Source organism: Schistocerca cancellata, chromosome 4, assembly GCF_023864275.1.
Source record: "Schistocerca cancellata isolate TAMUIC-IGC-003103 chromosome 4, iqSchCanc2.1, whole genome shotgun sequence".
Taxonomy (NCBI): Eukaryota; Metazoa; Arthropoda; class Insecta; order Orthoptera; family Acrididae; genus Schistocerca; species Schistocerca cancellata.
The window spans coordinates 198,561,327-198,581,634 of NC_064629.1; the positions used below are offsets into that span (position 1 = coordinate 198,561,327).

Here is a 20,308-nt window from a genome sequence, read left to right on the forward strand (position 1 = left end):
GGGAAAAAACAGTTTGACATCATACGTGGGACATCGTCTGGTTCACTGATGGGTCGAAATCAGACCAAGGCGCTGGGGTTACAGTGTACAGGGTTCAGCCAAGACTGGAGGGCATCATTTCTCTACGAAAACTGGCCTCGGTATTCCAAGCTTAAATTACCGCAACCAGGGTTTTTGTGGAGGAGAATATGCATATGTGTTACAAGGACAATAGCATCTACATCTGTTCAGACAGCCAGGCAGCCCTGAAATCATTGGCAGCTCCTGCAACAAGATCTAAGATTGTTGCAGAATGTCACAGGGCTCTGGTGGAGGTAGGGGGAAGCAATAGCGTAAACCTAGTGTGGGTCCCTGGCCACTCAGGGATCTGTGGCAATGAACAAGCCGACAGACTGGCAAAGATGGGGGCAAAGACTCCATTCATTGGACCAGAACCTGTCCTGACAATCACCAAGTACAACTACATAACTAGCTTAGGAGACAGCACATAGAATACTGGACCAAGGTCTATAAACAAAAACATGGTAAGGTAATGATGCCAAAGCTGTGTTTTAAAAGCTCTGTAACCTGGGCTTGAACAGGAAAGAGATTAACTCATGGTTGGACTGATGACCAGCCATGGGAATTTCAAAAAGCACCTACATACAATGGGTATAATGGAAGAAGACCCTGAATGAAGGATCTGTGATGAGAGTGAAGAAACTGCATCACACGTAATCTTCGAACGCATGGCATTGGAGAGCAAGAGAGAGACAATTTTCGGGACAACCAGATCTGAAGAAATTGTGTCTAACAAAGAACTGCTAAAGGGACTCCTTGCACTATTTAAGGGCATTGGTTTGCTTTACTAGGCATACAGGGAGTGATACTGCACAATAAACTCTGTTTCAGTGCGGACAGTGGCGGGTCAGACCAAAACTGTTTTAGCTTCCCTGCCAAAATCAAATCAAACGATAAAATACTTGGCTGATGCCTCACCCAACTCATGCCAAACTTTTTTTTTTTTTTTTTTTTTTTTTTTAAAGAAAATGAGAATTCTTTTAAAAGAAGTACTGCTGATTTATTATGTCACATTGAATCATAAAATTGTGTATTCTCAGCACAAGTAGTTCACATGTCTGAAATTCATGGTGATAAGATATGCACTACGTAAGTACATCAGTTTGCCTCTGTTGACCAATGCAAAATAGGTGTCAGATCAGAGGACTGCAGATGGAACGGAACTAAAGGAGGCAGAGCGAAGACTGATAAATAGCAGGTCCTAAAATTTTCTGTAGGGGAAATTAACAGGTTCCATAGATAAAAACAATTTTTGTTGCAAAACACAGATTTGGGGGGGGGGGTTAATTTATCCAGTTGCTGCTTTAAGTTACTTACATCCTACTTTTCCTTTAAATTATAGCTCTTCTTTTTTCTCACTGGCAAACAACTGGGTCATATCTCAAATTGACAAGATTAATGATGTAAAATGTACCAGAACTTTCTGGAAAATGAGACACGGATGTCAGCAACAAAAGTATGGGGTGCAGTCTTAATGTGGAAAAACAGTGTTTGTGGTAATGGAGTGGAAGATAATTTTGCTTATTTTGACAACCATAAAAATGATTGTTTTTTTAACAAAACTTACATAATTTTCTGTTGATAATAGGATCAGGCAGTAGACACTAGCTGAGCAGCTCCCAAAAATGGCACTGCAAAACAATTAACTTCTCGAAATCTATCAGTTAAATGTCAAAGACTACCATCCTCGACAATTTCACGTTCACTCTGGGGGTTGGTATTTACTGATTAAGTTAATTAATTTGAAATGAGCTTACACTGCGCGGAACACTTCACTCAGTGTCTGTGTTTTCATCAGGAGTCATACAAGACATTCCATGTGATGCAATTTGTGAAGACAATGCACTAGGTCATTATAAACACAACATTTACTCAAAAATATTATATGTAAGACTGAAATTGTTACTAAGAAGTACCTGTAGAACACAGAAAACAATGATGCTTTTAAATTAATAACAAGCTATTGTTGGGAAAAGAATCGATACAAGTAACTATCCAAAAAATATGTAACAATGAAACTGACCCTATATCAATGGATGTTAAAAAAAAAGTCCTCAAATAATTCTCTATCATTAGTGTAATTTACAGTTTCCCATAAATCATCATCATCATCATCATCATCATCATCATCATCATCATCATCATGTGTTGTGCCAAAAGGCAGGCTGTCCAGTCTTCTGCCATCCTCTTCAGGTCTGCATAATTTCCTCTTCCCTTTATGTTGTCTATCATCTTGTATCTCCTCCTTCCTCTCAGTCCTCTCCCACAAACCAATCCTTCCAAGGCATTCAATAAATGTCCCAACCAGTTCTTTTTCCTTTCTCTTACAACCTTCAGCAGACATCGTCTCTCACCAACCCTTTCCAATAATCTTTTATTAATCACTCTTTCCATCCAGCTTATTCTCTCCATTCTCCTCCACATCCACATCTCAAATGCTTCTAACCTTTTTTCATCCTCTTGTCTCAGCATCCATGTTTCTGCCCCATATAGTGCCACACTCCAGACGAAACATTTGCCAAGCCTTTTCCTTAGACCTTTATCTAATTTGCCACATGAGAGTCTGCTCTTTCTGTTGAATGCCTCCTTCGCTATGGCAATTTGCGTTTTCACCTCCTAGTGACGTCTCAAGTCTTCAGTTATTGTGCTTCCAAGATATTTAAATGCACTTACTTGGCTAATGGTAGATTATCCTATTTTAACACTGGACAGTCTGTGTCTTGTACTGATGACCATACTCTTTGTTTTTGCTGTGTTTGTTTGCATCCCATATTCCACACAACCTTCACTCAGATCTTTCAGCATGTTATTCACTGTCCGCTCACTTTCTGCCACTAATACCACGTCATTAGCAAATCTTATACATTCTATTCTCTTTCCACCAATACATATTCCTCTTTTCCCATCTAAGCCTTTTGCAATAATCTTTTCAAGGTATGCGTTCAACAACAGTGGGGAAAGGCAACAACCTTGTCTAACACCGCGTCCAATGCTGCTTCCTTCTAACATTTCATTTCCAATCCTTATCCTCGCTTTCTGGTGTAAATATAGATTCTGTATCACTCGTCTCTCTTTCCAATCTACTCCTTTCCTCTTCAAAATATCCATCAGGTTATTCCACTGAACTCTGTCAAAAGCCTTTTCTAATTCTATAAAAACAGCAAAGATTTCTCTACCTTTTCTCATATAATTTTTAATATTGAAAAAAAAAAAGTCAATTGTTTGCTAGATTCACATACAAATATACTCAACCCATATAAAAATAATTCTTAACCAGTGTGATATAAGGTTTTAAAAATGTTTGTAGTGTATGGGAAACTTTCTCAAAAAAAGTAGTCTCGGTCCAGAGAAAGTTTCCCATACACTACAAACATTTTTAAAACTTTATATCACACTGGTTAAGAACTATTTTTATATGGGCTGAGTATATTTGTATGTGAATCTAGCAAATAACTGACAAATTTTTTTCAATATTAAAAATTCTGTTAAGTATTTAAACAATATTCATATTATACCGCAAATCCAAACACACTCAATATAGTTTGCATACTGGAGGCATCATGATCAACTTCTCAAACCGCATTTCTTGAAGCACCACAAGATAATATTAATTGAATAATTGATGAATTAAAACTTCAATTAAGCTACTGAAATATAAAACCTCAACAAGAACAGAAGCTGATAAATTTGCTACAAATTACCAACAATTTTTCACTATAGCACACCAGAAAAGTAGAAATTTATAATGCACATCACAAGGAGTAGTAGCTGTGACATTTTACATTCAGTACTCTAAATCCATAAAATTAACAATAAAGCCAACAATGACACTCTGAAATTAGTAAAAGACATTTATCCTTAAATATTTCACTACATTTACATTCAATTTCCAAAGCTATCCTTCATATATATTGGCGCTAGACTGTGCAAAAGAATAAACATAAAAACATTCTGTAGTATATATATTAATAATAGAAAACAATAATTACATGCAACCTTCCAAGATGTGCACATGGGCAAAAAATCTGAAAACTGACATCCATCTGAGGCTATTGTCATTGGAGTTGTCAAAATTTTACGTTTTGTTGCACATTTCTCACACTGCAATGAAACATTGTGTATGTTTAGAGATTTAAAGCTTTCTGGCAGATTAAAACTGTCTGCTGGAGTGGGACTCCAATCTCGAACTTGGCCTTTCAAGCCCTGGTCTACGACACAGCTTTAATCCAACAGGAAGTTCCAATCACAGCACACACTCTGCTGCTGACTGAAACTCTTTTCTTGTAGAGATTTATTGGTAAATGAGCTAATATGCAAACATTGTCAGCTGAATCAGCTTGTTTTTTTAAAAAAGTAAATTGCACTGAATGTAAATAAATGTGATCTATATTCCCTATCCACTTCCAAAGTTACAGTGTGAAACTCAGTATTATTTCCCACTTATAAAATGCTTGATCCTCCTACAGTTCGTGTATATGTGAGAAAGAAACTAACATTTAAATAGAAAAGCATATCTAATTAGACTTTCTATTATTTTAGATTGTTCTACATTTCATCTTAATGTAATTTCAAAAAAGCATGGGAAACAGACAATACTAAAGTTACACACTGCCCATGAGCACAAGGCACACACTGCAATATGAGCACAAGGCACACACTGCAATATCAGTTATCTGGTTTGCTTAGACTTATAAGGAAGAAATTTCAGTGGCGGTTTAGAACTAGTGTTGTAAACTAAACATTTACCAACACTCACCTACACTTACGGCAACAATAGACCAGAGGCTCCGGTCTAACGGTGACTAAACCCGGATCTGGCTTCACAACATCTGCACAGCTTTTTGGCAATATCTTGACTGTAACAATTTTCTCTTGTTATGTTGTACCCCAAATCAAACAAGTAAGGAAACTATTTTAGGTTGAATTCATACTAGTTTCTTAAGAAGGCTGAAATGTGGTACAGTGGAACTTTGTTTACCTGGACCTCATTAACTGGATTAGAGGCAACAATCTATGACAATAACGATTAAATTTAAATTCAACCGAGTGCTATATACAGATCCTGGCTACGTGTCGATTAACAAGTTGACTCTGAGCTGTAAAGTACTGTATTGTCCTATTTGTTGAGAGTTTAAACTGGCAACAAAGAAAAAGAAAGTTGTAGTGTTCGTGGACAAAAATTTAGATGAACTGTATAGGATGGATAAAGGAAAACTGTTGAAAAACATTGCTGCTGAATTTGTCATGAAGCATTTGCAAAGATTTCAGTATGCTCAGACATGCTGTGAAAAAACAAGGACATTGGTTACAGTATGATTTCTGATGATGAAATTATTGCCATTTGTTTATCAGCAAACAAAGATAACAGAGATGGTGGATTACCTGATGGAAATGGTGCTCACTCACGTAGGCAACAACACAGTTGGTCAAAATAATTATTTATTTCCATGACCATGAAGATCTGCTCCTTGATTTGGTCCTACAAGACTACACGTGTAAAAAAAACTCTTTAGCTGAACTGATGCTGGTGAAATCCCTACATTACGATGCTGCATGTAGGTGACATACAATTATGGCTCAAAAGAAATTTATTATTTCAGTGTATAAATCTCCCAATTTTTTTCCTTGATATCTAGTTGTATGCAGTTCACTTGCAGGCCTCTGGTCCTCCTGCACTTGTACATTTAGGTTTGGAGTGTATAGTACAAAAGGACTCACTAACCTCCCTTTATTTGCTCTCCACAATGATGAGATTTAACACAACCTGTTATGTAAAAATATTTTATTCCATAATACACAAGACGCTACTCCACAGTACTTTACAAACTGTACATTTCTATCTGCTGTAGTGCTTGGCTGGCCAAGATATACTTCTGTTCACTATGGTATCTCCAGGACACCCGATGTATCTGCTCTTAATGGCCACTTGGCAGAACTTGCATGTATATAAAACCTGGAAAGTCCAGTTCCATACATCTGAAGTTACAATATTCCCAGACAAGGAGAAGGTTATACTGTAAAAGGTGACCTAACCAGTTTGCAACATGCCACTAGATGGCACTTGGAGGGTGCAAAGTGAGTTATGGAACTCAACATACTCCCACTCTTAGATTAGATTCATTCCATAGACCCAAAAATGAGATGATTCTTCTGGGTGTGGAACATGTCAGAAAGTACGATATAAAACATTCGAATATAATACTCACTACCCTTATCATTTGTCAGGAGTCGTCAAACAGATGAATACATTACAATAAACTGGAACTGCTAATATTTACAGAATACACAGTCAGGATGAAACATAGTTATGCACTTTTAATAAATTCATCTTACACAAAAATCTACTCTTGACTGTTTTGACCAAGTGCTCTCAAAACTGAAATCTAACAGACATTTTTACTCAAGCAGGTCTAACAGTCCTCGTTAAGATTTTCATTTATAGAGTAGAACGAGTTGCCCATCAAAAAGTCTTTCAAACTCTGTTTAAACCGTGCTTTAACTGAAACCAAGATTTTAATAATTGTTGGCAATTTATCGAAAATGGGGTTCCTGAATACTGGACCACTTTATGGACCAAGGTAAGTGATTTTAGGTCTTTATGTAGATTGTTCTTATTCCTCGTACTGACACTATGTATTGAGCTATTGGTTGGAAATAGATGTATATTACTTGCAACAAATTTCATTAAGGAATAAATATACTGAGAAGCAGTGGTCAGAATACAAAGTTCCTTGAACAGGTTTCTATTAGATGTTCTCGAATTTACACCACAAGTGATACTTAGTACACACTTTTGCGTGCTAAAAACTTTTGCTTGGTTTGATGTGTTATCCCAGAATATGATCCCGTATGACATAACAGAATGAAAGTAAGCAAAGTATGCAAGTTCTTTTTATATTTATTTTTCCTACATCTGACATCATTCTCACTGCAAATACAGACTTGTTTAGGCACTTCGGCAATTCTGTGGTATGCCCTTCCAAACTGAATTTATTATTGAGTTGTAATCCCAGAAATTTAACACTGCCAACCTCTTCAATCTGCATGTCTTCATATGATGTACACATGCTGGAAGGAAATCTCTTACAGATTCTGAACTGCATATAGTGGGTCTTTTCGAAGTTTAATGACAGTGAATTAGCTTTAAATAATTTGTTAATGTCAGTGAAAATTTGGTTAGCAGAAATCTGCACTTGACTAGCTACTTATTGCAATGTTTGTATTGTCTGCAAACAAAACAAACTTAGCATCTGGCAATGTAACAGATTTACGTACACAAGAAAAAGCAAAGGACCCTAGATGGAACCTTGAGGAACATCATATGTAATTAATTCCCAATCAAATGAAGACAGACTGCTTACTGAACAGGTATTTTACAATGACAACCTTTGTTTCTGGTTGGTTAGAGAAGACTCAAACCATTTCGTAGACTTACCAGTGACACCATAATATTCCAATGAGACTTCTCATTTTACAATTTTAATGAGCAACAAATGAAAATATCAATCCCAAACAAGGAAAACAATACAAATGAATATCACTAGATACAAAATCAGAGCACATAAAAATAAAATACAACATTTAGGATACACAAAAAGTAACAAAATATTACTGTCAGAACACATACAAAACATGAAAAATATTAACAATTAAAAAGGGAGGGGGGTGAGAGACGGAGGGAGAGGGGGGGGGGGGAGAGAGAGAGAGAGAGAGAGAGAGAGAGAGAATATTATTGCCACACTGCATAAGAGACATGAAGAGTACTTAATATTTAGGCCAGAAAAAGCAAGAAAAATATTACTGCATCAATATGGCGGTTAAGAAATTAATACTGACAATAGTCACTCGATCCACAAGTGAAAATTTACAGTTTCTCAAGCTGAGATTGTGTCGTATGATTTGTTGCTGTAAACAGCAATTACGTGATGGGCTTCTATTGTTTACCACCACACAAATGAGATGGAACACACAACTGATTCACTGCTAAGGCAGAAGAGACAGTTTTGCTGTAGGTCTCTTAATCTGGCCATTAGCAGTTTTTACTATCACTACACGCACACATTTGTCATGATTGGGAAACAGCTGCTCGACGACACCCAGCATCCACACCAAGGGAGGCAAGGATACGTCTTGGTCAGAACATGAATGCCAATCCAGGGCTGCATTGCTCCCTCTGATGTGCATTTACTGCATTGCTACAGCTGATGCAAGTATTCAATAGATCACCTCTTCCAAGAGGACTGATGCAGCTGCTCTGTGCAACCTGTTTGCAGGAATCTTAAGGACAGAGGGTTCAGGATTGGCAAAAACAGCTGTCCAATTAGAAAATGCCCATGACTGAGAGCAGATGGAGAATCTATGTCATGAGAGAGAGCACACAATGGCTTTGAATTTAAACACACTTCTACCCACGTTAACACTGTACTCAGGTCTTCATATGTCAATACTGTGTTGCCAATGACACGTTTGAGATGTGACTTCATACATTTGAGCCCTGCTTCCCACAGTCCACCAAAATAAGGAGCACGAGGTCGAGTAAAATTCCAAGTGATATCCTCTGAGGTTGAATAGTTCACCATACTCATCTGTAGCATCACAGCAGAAAAAAAGTTTAAGTTCATTGTATGCACCTACACATGTAGTACCACTATTACCATACATATGAGAAGGTTTTACTCTTCTCACAATGAATCTCCTCAGGACAGCCAGAAATGAGTTCGTTACTAAGTCACAAACTAACTATAGGTGGATGACTTTGGTTGTCATACATAAAAATAAAGCAATATAGGCCTTGGTAGTAACTGTACACCATATTCCACCATGCTTCACAATAACAGGGCCTACATAATCCACTCCACAAAACTGAAAGGATGAGACTGGTTTACTCTAGATGCTGGTAGCTGACCCACAAGTTGAACTGCAACCTAGGACTTATACCTAAAGCATTTCAAACATTTCCCGATGATGCTTCTGACTGTTCTGCCCATTGGGAATCCAAAACGTCTTCTGGAACATAGACAGTGAAAGCTGTGACTCAGAACACAACTGATTTTCATGTTCATACACAGTGAGAATTTTTGTCAAATGATCTCATGTAGTATGATAATAGGATGTCACTCATCATACGCTACATTAACATTCATCAACCTCCCTCCCACTCACAAAATACTTTCTGGATCAATGAACTGGTGCAAATCTTCTAATTTGCTATTGTGTGAAACAGAGGCATTGACCTTCAGCAAAGTGATCTCACTGCCACATTCACCATGTTGAACTATGCCAAAGGCTCTTTTGATACCATTTTGGCATTCTTGTGAGGTGACTGGCCCAGTTATTCAGTCTGCTTGTTGCAACCTATTGTTGTTAGAAAACCTCAGTGCATAAGCCAAAACCCTGTTGGTTTTCTTGAATAAAGAATATTTACACAGCAATTCATCATCAAGCTTAATGACAGATGCCAAGGATACTTGGACACACATTCTTTCTGGTGTATCTTCTACCACAAGTAAAGGACAACTGCTGTAGTCTAGGTCATAGTTTGATAGTCATGAAGGGCCAGACCACCACTGTGGGACTAACGCCACATGATAAGCTACCAGCAGGGCTGTCTTCTGATTTAACATGTCTCCAACTAGAAACTGTACTCAGTCCTAAATTTCACAGACCCTGTTGGCAACAAAAGTTTTCCAGTGACTAGGACTATGTTGCCAGCAATAGAGAACTATTATGGAGTCCATCCACAGATGTACAACACTATTTTTTATGACGTCTAAGACAATTTCCACCTTGCAAATGAGTTGAGCAAAAATCAGTGCACCACATGATTCCAGTCATGGTAGTGTGTGTTGTCCGACAGGTGCAAAACGAGGTTTGGCTGCAGCCAACGAAACTACAACATTGTTACTGGGAAGAACATATCCGATGCATACACAAGCACCATATAGCAACTGTGAAGCATCATAAAAAGATGGATTTTTAGTTTATCATACTGACGACAGGGAATGATCTTACTTCTATTGAAAATATCATTTACGGAAGGCAACTACACATAAAGGGCATGCCATTCATTAACCGGGTTGGATGGAAGAGTTTCACGCCAATCAAGACTTAGTTGCCCCAAATACTGTCTGAACAGCTTGCACATTATGACTGCTGGACCCAGAAGTCCTAGTGGGTCAAAAATAGATGCTATTGTAGACATAACATTATGCTGCTAATCTTTAAGCACTGATGATTTTACAACTGTACACGGCACTGAAATGTGTCAGAGTCAGGGTGCCATAAGATTCCTAAAGTTTTATGGCTTCTTCGGCAGTGAGATTACAAGGTAAATATGTTTCTCTTGTCCCGCACTGGAATTTGTTCCATAACTTTGTAACTATTGGAATGCCATTTCCTCAGTGGAAATTCCCCAAAAGCAGATAGTTGGGTCACCAAAGAAGTCTTTCACATAGCAGCTACACAACAAAGCTTATGATGCCACTGGAAACCTGTCCTGAGCTTCCAAAGCCAACTGTTGTAGATATGTAGTCACAAGAAAGGCTGCAGGAGCAGTTCCATAAGTGACTGTAGGTAATTTATATTCCGGCATTGGTTTAGATGGCGATTCGCACCACTGAATTCTCTGCAGTTTCCTATCATCAGCATGGAGACAGAGACCTGTTGATACATTTTTGCTAGGTCATCTGACAGACTCACATTAATTTTATAATATGGGACAATAAATCTGGTTGGATAGTGGGACCAACCATCAAGATATCATTGAGAGATACTCCATTGAAAGTGGCAGCAGGACCATGAAACACTACCCTCAACTTATTCATACAGCTGCAGTCCATGGAAACAGTGTGATGTGGAAAGTAAAACCTTGGCCCAACAATATCCTGAGAATTAGAGACCTCCATGAGTCATAGTTCAATATACTTACACATGAATGTGGCATATTCCCTTTTCAGATTCAGTTACCTTTTAAATCTCTGCTCAAGATGGTCGAGTCATCGAGAGGCCTTGTTGTCATGATTCACCTAAGGCAGGCTGTTCCAACCGAGCTCCAGGGAGCCGGAGCGCTCCAGAGCGCTCACTGTGGCAGCTCGGAGCCCGCGTGGAAGGGGAAAGCGAACTCACTGCCCCCTGGCCGCATGCATCCGCAACTGACGCAATAATCTGTGTTCAATGACAGCGATGATTAGCCTCGGGAGCCCTGTATCTCTATTGGAGGAAACCTTTCTATTCATTGAGAGGGATGGTCGTCCGCAGTGTCTTGTATGTCATAAAGTATTTAATTCTGTGAAGAGGTACAATATACAACGACATTATACACGTCTTCACGCAGCGCACTACGATCAGGTAGAAGGCGTTGCACGCAGAGAACTGATAGCCAGGCTTAGAAACTACATACCAGGGGACGTAAGTTTAAAAACGGTTTCGTAATACGGAGGGTATCAAAACATGTAACATAGTTCGTGTTCTATAATGCGTTTATAATTTTCAGGTGAATGAGAGCAGAGAAAACACTACCGAATCTGCAATTCGAGCAAGCTGAAGGGTCGTTCACATCATTGCGGCGAGTGGCAAGCCGTTTTCGGTGGGACCACTCGTAAAATCGTGCAAGGGAGGTGCAGGCAATTCAAGGGGTTTGCCTGTCGAAGCAAACAATATCTCGTCGAATCCTGGACATGGCAGCGGATTTAGAGACACAACTCAGGAAAAAGGCGGAGAGCTTTGTTGCATTTTCGCTAGCGCTTGACTAAAGCACCGACATATCTGACTGTTCTCAGCTTGCAGTCTTCGTGTGTGGTGTCGACATGGAGCTGCAAGTAACTGAGGAACTCTTGGATGTGGTACCACTCGATTACACCGCACCAATACGTGACATTTTTGACGTCATTTGTGAATCAGTGGACAATTTGAATTTGCCGTGGGATAAGCTCCATTCTGTAGCGACAGACGGTGCACCACAAATGATCGGGTGTCACCAAGGTTATGCTTCTTGTTTGAAAAATAAACTCAGGGACGAATTCGGGAAAGACATTTTGACTCTTCATTGTTTTATTCACCAAGAGGCACTGTGCGCTGAAACAGTAGAGCTAGGTGGCGTAATGAAAGATGTCGTGAAGTGTGTGAATTTTGTGCCGGTGTGAATCATCGTCAATTCAAAGGATTCCTGAAAGATATGGAAGCGGAGTATGGGGATATACCTTACCACAGTACAGTTCGTTGGCTGAGTCGGGGAAAAGTTCTTGATGTTTTCTTTGCCATTCGCGAGGAAATAACCCTTTTTCTCGAAATGAAAGGGGAAGAAATGCGTTGTCTGAAAGATATAAAATGGATATCAGAGCTGGCGTTCCTAGCTGACATAACTATGCATCTGAATAATTTAAATCTGTCACTGCGGGGCAAAGGGCAGCTAATCGTTGACATGCACGATCAGATCAAAGCGTTCATGCAAAAGTTACGTTTATTTGAGAGGCATATGACTAATGGACATTTAACGTTCTTCAATCATCTTGCTTCTTTATAACTACCTGAAGGTACTACTTTCGGCGATTACCAAGCGAAGTTAAAGCAGCTCATCACGTCGTTTGAAACATGATTCCGAGACCTTACTAGTTTGGAAATGGAACTTAAGGTGTTCAGCACTCCTTTTTCAGTTTCCCCCAATGACTTGTCATCATCACTTCAATTGGAGATTATTGATTAGCAAAATTCAATTTTGTTGACAGACAGGTGCTTCAACACGTTTGATTTGTCATGATGGTATCATTCATTACAGCAAAAAACATTTCCCAAGCTTCACAACAATGCCGCTCAGATCATGTGCTTGTTTGGATCTACGTATTGTTGTGAGCAGCTTTTCTCAGCAATGAAAAGAGTAAAAAGTACGGAACGATCGTTTCTTCAGGATGCAACAACGAAGGCCATCCTCCGCATTAACGCTGCGAACACTTTGACGCCAGATATTTTCGATCTTGTAATGAAAAGAAAAGTCAAGCTACAGAGACCCAATAAATTTAGTATGCAATTTCTTGTAAAACAGTTGTTTCTTATTTATTTCCTGAACATCGTATTTCCTGGTGTAGCATGTCACCACAGCAGCTAAGAGTATGAGGTTGTCGATCTTGGAAGACGCAGCTGGCACATCAAAACGCTTGCCTTGCCGCCTGCCTCAGCCAGCCGTGCCTGCGTGCCGGCCCACTTGAATACCCACAGCGCGCGACACGACTCCCTGGAGCAGGGAGCGCTCTGCGGCTCACAACGGAGCCGACGAGCTGGAACAGCCTGACCTAAGGGTTAACAGTCAAGTTTCACTGGTGGCCAAACCACAAACCTCCCACTTTCGAGCTGTGTGGCACCTGAAAGTGAGCCTCACATACTTTTTCCCTTTTATCATGACATTGGAAGACAGTTCCACTAGGTCCCAAAACCTTCACAGTTTGGTGACTAGATTGTAAACCAATAACAAAGCACGTGGTCACTGTAAGAGGAGGCACGATGCATGAAACTGAAGCAATTCTACTGGACAAAATCCAGCCACATTTAGTTTCAATCAGTCATTATGATTTGGTTTCTCCAACCTTTCTCTACATACAACATTGATGAAAATCTCAGCACCAATAATTAAATGTACTATGACAGGCTTGTTGAATTCGGGATCAGCAACTGGTAGATCAAGTGGAACATTCCAAAATCTTATGCCTATATTGCTTGCTGGTAAGTCACTGGTGACATTGTCCACAAATAGCATAACTGGTTCTAATATGAAAGTTGCTAAACCTAGATGACACTTCAACAATATACAGGGTTATTACAAATGACTGAAGCGATTTCACAGCTCTACAATAACTTTATTATTTGAGATATTTTCACAATGCTTTGCACACACATACAAAAACTCAAAAAGTTTTTTTAGGCATTCACAAATGTTCGATATGTGCCCCTTTAGTGATTCGGCAGACATCAAACCGATAATCAAGTTCCTCCCACACTCGGCGCAGCATGTCCCCATCAATGAGTTCGAAAGCATCGTTGATGCGAGCTCGCAGTTCTGGCACGTTTCTTGGTAGAGGAGGTTTAAACACTGAATCTTTCACATAACCCCACAGAAAGAAATCGCATGGGGTTAAGTCGGGAGAGCGTGGAGGCCTTGACATGAATTGCTGATCATGATCTCCACCACGACCGATCCATCAGTTTTCCGATCTCCTGTTTAAGAAATGCCGAACATCATGATGGAAGTGCGGTGGAGCACCATCCTGTTGAAAGATGAAGTCGGCGCTGTCAGTCTCCAGTTGTGGCACGAGCCAATTTTCCGCGTGCTACGCGTGAAACTTGCCCGCACGCGTTCAACCGTTTCTTCGCTCACTGCAGGCCGACCCATTGATTTCCCCTTACAGAGGCATCCAGAAGCTTGAAACTGCGCATACCATCGCCGAATGGAGTTAGCAGTTGGTGGATCTTTGTTGAACTTCGTCCTGAAGTGTCGTTGCACTGTTATGACTGACTGATGTGAGTGCATTTCAAGCACGACATACGCTTTCTCAGCTCCTGTCGCCATTTTGTCTCACTGCGCTCTCGAGCACTCTGACGGCAGAAACCTGAAGTGCGGCTTCAGCCGAACAAAACTTTATGAGTTTTTCTACGTATCTGTAGTGTGTCATGACCATATGTCAATGAATGGAGCTACAGTGAATTTATGAAATCGCTTCATTCATTTGTAATAGCCCTGTATGTATAAGACACTGAGTCTGCAAAGGCATTGTTTATGCCATTCACAGAATATTACTATTTCATTTCAATTTTAATTTATATGCCATGTTCTTAGATATAAAAGACAGCTGGATTGCACTACCTAGCAGCACTCTACAGACTGCTGCCAACTCATGCCGCCTTTAATGTTGACAACAGCAGTTGCCAACAAAGTATCACAGTTTATGTGAGATCTCACTCTGTAGGCTTCCAGATTCACAATTCTGTCTATCCTTTGAATTAGCTGACTTGTGGAGCAATAGCAGTACATTGTGCCTTCACTTAGAGGTCTTATAAGGAGAAACCTCACATTTATTTGAGAAGTGACCAGGGCATGTGCACAAAAGCAAAGCTTATTTCTTGTTACAAATGTCTGTTGCTAATCGATATTTAGTGCTCGAAATCCCTTGCATTTGCTGATGGCATGAGATTCATTATAAAATTGACATGGCTCCTCAGCTTCTACATCTACATCTACATTTATACTCCGCAAGCCACCCAACGGTGTGTGGCAGAGGGCACTTTACATGCCACTGTCATTACCTAACTTCCCCGTTCCAGTCGCGTATGGTTCTCGGGAAGAACGACTGCCGGAAACCCTCCGTGCGCGCTCGAATCTCTCCAATTTCACATTTGTGATCTCCTCAGGAGGTATAAGTAGGGGGAAGCAATATATTCGATACCTCATCCAGAAATGCACCCTCTCAAAACCTGGACAGCAAGCTACACCGCAATGCAGAGCACCTCTCTTGCAGAGTCTGCCACTTGAGTTTGCTAAACATCTCTGTAACGCTATCACCCTTACCAAATAACCCTGTGACAAAACGCGCCACTCTTCTTTGGATCTTCTCTATCTCCTCCGTCAACCCGACCTGGTACGGATCCCACACCGATGAGCAATACTCAAATATAGGTCGAATGAGTGTTTTGTAAGCTACCTCGTTTGTTGATGGACTACATTTTCTAAGGACTCTCCCAATGAATCTCATCCTGGCTCCCGCCTTACCAACAATTAATTTTATATGATCATTCCCACATATTTTACAGAAGTAACTGCTACCAGTGTTTGTTCCGCTATCATATAATCATACAATAAAGGATCCTTCTTTCTATGTATTCGCAATACATTACATTTGTCTATGTTAAGGGTCAGTTGCCACTCCCTGCACAAAGTGCCTATCCGCTGCAGATCTTCCTGCATTTGGCTGCAATTTTCTAATGCTGCAACTTCTCTGTATACTACAGCATCACCTGCAAAAAGCCGCATGGAACTTCCGACACTATGTACTAGGTTCAGCTTTAAGCAGATGAGCCTTCCTGGCATGCCCTGTTTGATTCGAGTTACTGGTATTTCCTTGCAGATCCTTAGAAGTGATGTCCCTGAAGCCAATCAAATCAAGAGCCTGACTTTTTTTTCTAAAAAGACACTGATCAGCTCAAGAGCCTGACTTTCTTTTCTAAAATGTCTATCAGTTGATTCTAAGTGGTGAACATGGACACACACATTTTTGCCCCCCACTCATGACAGTCGGTAGGTCACATAGCAGCCAGAATTGCTTCCAAATGAATGACTTCATGTAGTGGAATGTCAGGTTTAAGAGCCTCCAAGGCCTTCAAATGGCTACACAAAATTGATTAATTGCCTGTAACAGGTTGCCATGCCATGGTCGACTGCATGTGAGGTCAACAAAGCCTTTGTATGCCTGGCTGCAATTATTTTTGTATTATCATGCAGCCCTCCTGGTTAGCCGTGCGGTCTAACATACTGCCTTCCGGGTGGGAAGGCGTGCTGGTCCCCAGCATGAATCCGCCTGGTGGATTAGTGTTGATGTCTGGTGAGACGACCAGTCTGTGGATGGTTTTTAAGGCAGTTTTCCATCTGCCTCAGCGAATGCGGGCTGGTTCCCCTTTTTCCACATCAGTTACACTATTTCAGCGACTGCTGCGAAAACTACACTGAGGTGACAAAAGTCTTGGGATACATCCTAATATTGTGGCATAGAGCAGCAACTTCATGTGGGATGGACTCCACAAGTCGTTGGAAGTCTTCTGCAGAAATATTGAGCCGTGATGCCTCTACAGCCGTCCATAATTGTGAAAGTGTTGTCGGTGCAGGATTTTGTGCACAAACTGACCTCTCAATTAAGTCCCATAAATGTTCGAAGGGTTTCATGCCGGGCAATCTGGGTGACCAAATCATTCACTTGAACTGTCCAGAATGTTCTGACATTGCATTGTCATCCTCAAAAATTCTATCACTGTTTGGGATCGTGAAGTCTGTGAATGATTGCAAATGGTCTCCAACCAGTTGAACATAACCATTTCCAGTCAATGATCAGTTCAATTGGACCGGAGGACCCAATCCATTCTCTGTACACACAGCCCACATCATTATGGAGCCACCACCAGCTTACAAAGTGCCTCGTTGACAACTTGGGTACCTGGTTTCATGGGGTCTGTGCCACACACTAACCCTACCATCAACTCTTAGCAACTGAAATAAGGACTCATCTGACCAGGCCATAGTTTTCCTGTCATATAGGATTCAATAGATATGGTGACGAGCTCAGCAGAGGTACTTCAGGCGATGTTGTGCTGTTAGCAAAAGCACTCACATCGGTCGTCTGTTACCATAGCCCATTAATGCCACATTTTACCACGATGTCCTAATGGATATGTTTGTAGTACATCCCACATTGGTTTATGCAGTTATTTCACGTAGTGTTGGTTGTCTGTTACCACTAACAGCTCTACACAAAGGCTGCTGCTGCTCTCGGTTGTTAAGTGAAGGCCGTAGTGAGAGGTACTGCCTGGAATTTGATATTCTCGACACTGTGGGTTTAGGGATACTGAATTCCCTAACAATTTTTGAAATGGAATGTCCAACGCATCTAGCTCCAAATACTATTATGTGTTCAGACTCTTAATTCCCATTGTGTGGCCATAATCACGTTGGAAACCTTTTCACATTAATCCCCCCGAGTACAAATGACAGATCTGCTAATACACTGCTCTTTTACACCTTTTGTATGCGATACTGCCGTCATCTGTACATGTGCATATTGCTATCGAAGACTTTTGTCCCCTCAGGGTATTTCCACTTGTTATGTAAAAATACTTTATTCCATAGTATAAAAAGTGCTAGTGCATACTACTTTACAAATCTCACACTTCTGCCTGCTGCGGTGCTTGGTTGGCCAAGACATACTACCATTCATAATTGTGTCTCCAGGCTAGCTGTTATTCTAACAGATGGCAAGAAACAATGGATTCCACTCACTGCAGCACTTGCCAGGCTGACACATCCATCTGCTCGCTGTAGTGTCTCCAAGGTAACCTTTTCTCTAATATTATAACAATGCACTCTGCTCACTGATGTGCTTGCCTGGCTGACACACGTCTGCTCACTGCAAATTCTCCAAGGTACCTGACAATTTCTGCTCACCGTGGTCCTCAGCAACACCTGCCTGCCCTAAACAAGAGGACAGGTATGCACTCACAAATGCAGTTTCAAAGTTCCTGGTAGGGAGCAGTTTATACTGGAAAAGCTAATCAGTCCAGTTTACTAAATTAGGCACTAGACATCACTAGGAGTGGCAAAGTAAGCTATGGAGCTCAACACCAGTCAGCATTACATGGAAATAATATGTAATTTTTGTCTTTACATAAAAAATAAATATAACGTGTTTATAGCATTCAACCCATGTCATTCTATTTTTTCCTGACCTCCTGGGTTTCAGGATTTTTGGTCATATGCATGACCTAAGGTCCCACATATGTGGATAAATGAAGTTTCGCTGTATCTCTTAGTCATGTGTCCTAAGAATGCACTAAGGACTATATACATTCATCACACATAATTGTGTCAAGTTGTAGAGCAAGTCAGGCCACAATGTCATTGTAATTCATTGTGCCTCTTATCAGGCTACAGCAACACCACTTGCTTTTTCTTCACAACTGTGTACAAGTTCGACATTTGTGTTAGTCACATTCTAGACAGTAACGTTGGTTAATTCAATCATTTAATTGGATGTTAAACTGCTGCCATAATAAATACAAGGAGAAAATAAACAAGAAAAACGTGGTGTCTTCTGTGAACAGTTTAACGGAACAAAGCAAAATTACTATGCTTTTGCTGAGTTGTAAAATTAATTACATAATTTTAATTCATCTGCAACTGTTTGGCAACAGTGGTTTTTCACTATCACCTGGAAAATAGTCTACTAAACTCTGCAAAATTATCTTGGTGGCCAGGCATTTCGTCAGAAATACAAACATTTATGTAGAAACTCAACTGTCTGAAGGTCTGCACCATCTTCATCATTAAACAATGGATGACTGTTGGATCGACTCATGTCCCTTATATAGACAGCAATATTAGAATGCAGTCTTACAGAACAAAAGATCAGCTCTGAAGATACCACGTATCTCTCACTTTATTTCACTGGGACACTACAGTAAAAGCAGCAGCAATACTTTGTACATGCACCAGTAGAGTTAATAAAAACAGTAGCTACACTCTTAGTGACGTGAGTAGAAATTATAAAATTTTAGTTCACTCCACGAAGGAAAATTAGGGGAAAAGTCGTGAATCACAAATTTTTGCACAGTGCTAGGAGGGAGTGTTCCTAACAACATCCTAAAAATCCTGACTGGTCGGGTGTGAGCATTGGAGTGGGGGTGGGTTTATGGGTCACTGTTTTGGCTTTTCTCCAATAACTCTAAGAGCATGTCTTCTAGTGAGAATGTTTCTCAGCACAAAATTAAACTACATAAAATTTCCAACAAAAAAGGTCCTATATATTTTTTTCTGCATTCAGTGGCTGGAAAAATTGCTGATTGTAATGGTATAATATTAAAGTCTATCTTTATGTGAAGTAGAGCTGTATTAAGAGAGAAATCGTGTTCTGGGGGTGCAACAAGGTGAACGGTGGAAGGTGATGGAGGGAGGGGAGGGGGGGGGATGTGGGAAGTAGAAGCACAAGGGAGTGTAGGTTGCGGGATTGTGGACATACACTTCCCTCCCTCATAGGTCTGCAAATTGAAGGTCAAGCAGGTAATTCCCACTCTGTCTACCCCACTACGTCACAGGCAGAAACTACAGGTGTTTCAGAAAGTTTTACAGGCCCTCCACAGCACGACGTATGAATCACTGGTGAGGTAGTGTGCAGATGTGCACAGCGAGTGTTTATTTTAAACAAAATTTGTTAACACTACATGGAATGCAGGTATGAGTTACTAATAACACTAATGCAAGTACTGCATATGGACAAAATCCACACAAATCATTGCACAGTATTCTATACTGCTAGAGGACAAACTGATTCCTAAGTCATACTGTATGGCAGCTGTAGCGTTCTTCTGGGTAAGACAAATTCCCTCACTGTGCTCACTGCTCCAGTTCTCTTACATGAGTATACAAAATAACTTCACTGAGCGTCTGTTTATACAGGGTGTTACAAAAAGGTATGGCCAAACTTTCAGGAAACATTTCTCACACACA

The 20,308-nt window shown here is 40.3% G+C and overlaps 1 protein-coding gene across 1 annotated transcript in view; it reads right to left on the minus strand.

The window, feature by feature from the left end:
* The window catches only part of LOC126184613 (dual specificity protein phosphatase MPK-4), a 125,016-nt gene that overhangs the window by 23,808 nt on the left and 80,900 nt on the right, over positions 1-20,308 (minus strand). The window contains exon 7 of the mRNA XM_049927068.1: positions 4,817-4,916. Within this exon, the coding sequence (XP_049783025.1) occupies positions 4,817-4,916 (100 nt within the window). The remainder of the gene's footprint in view (positions 1-4,816; positions 4,917-20,308) is intronic.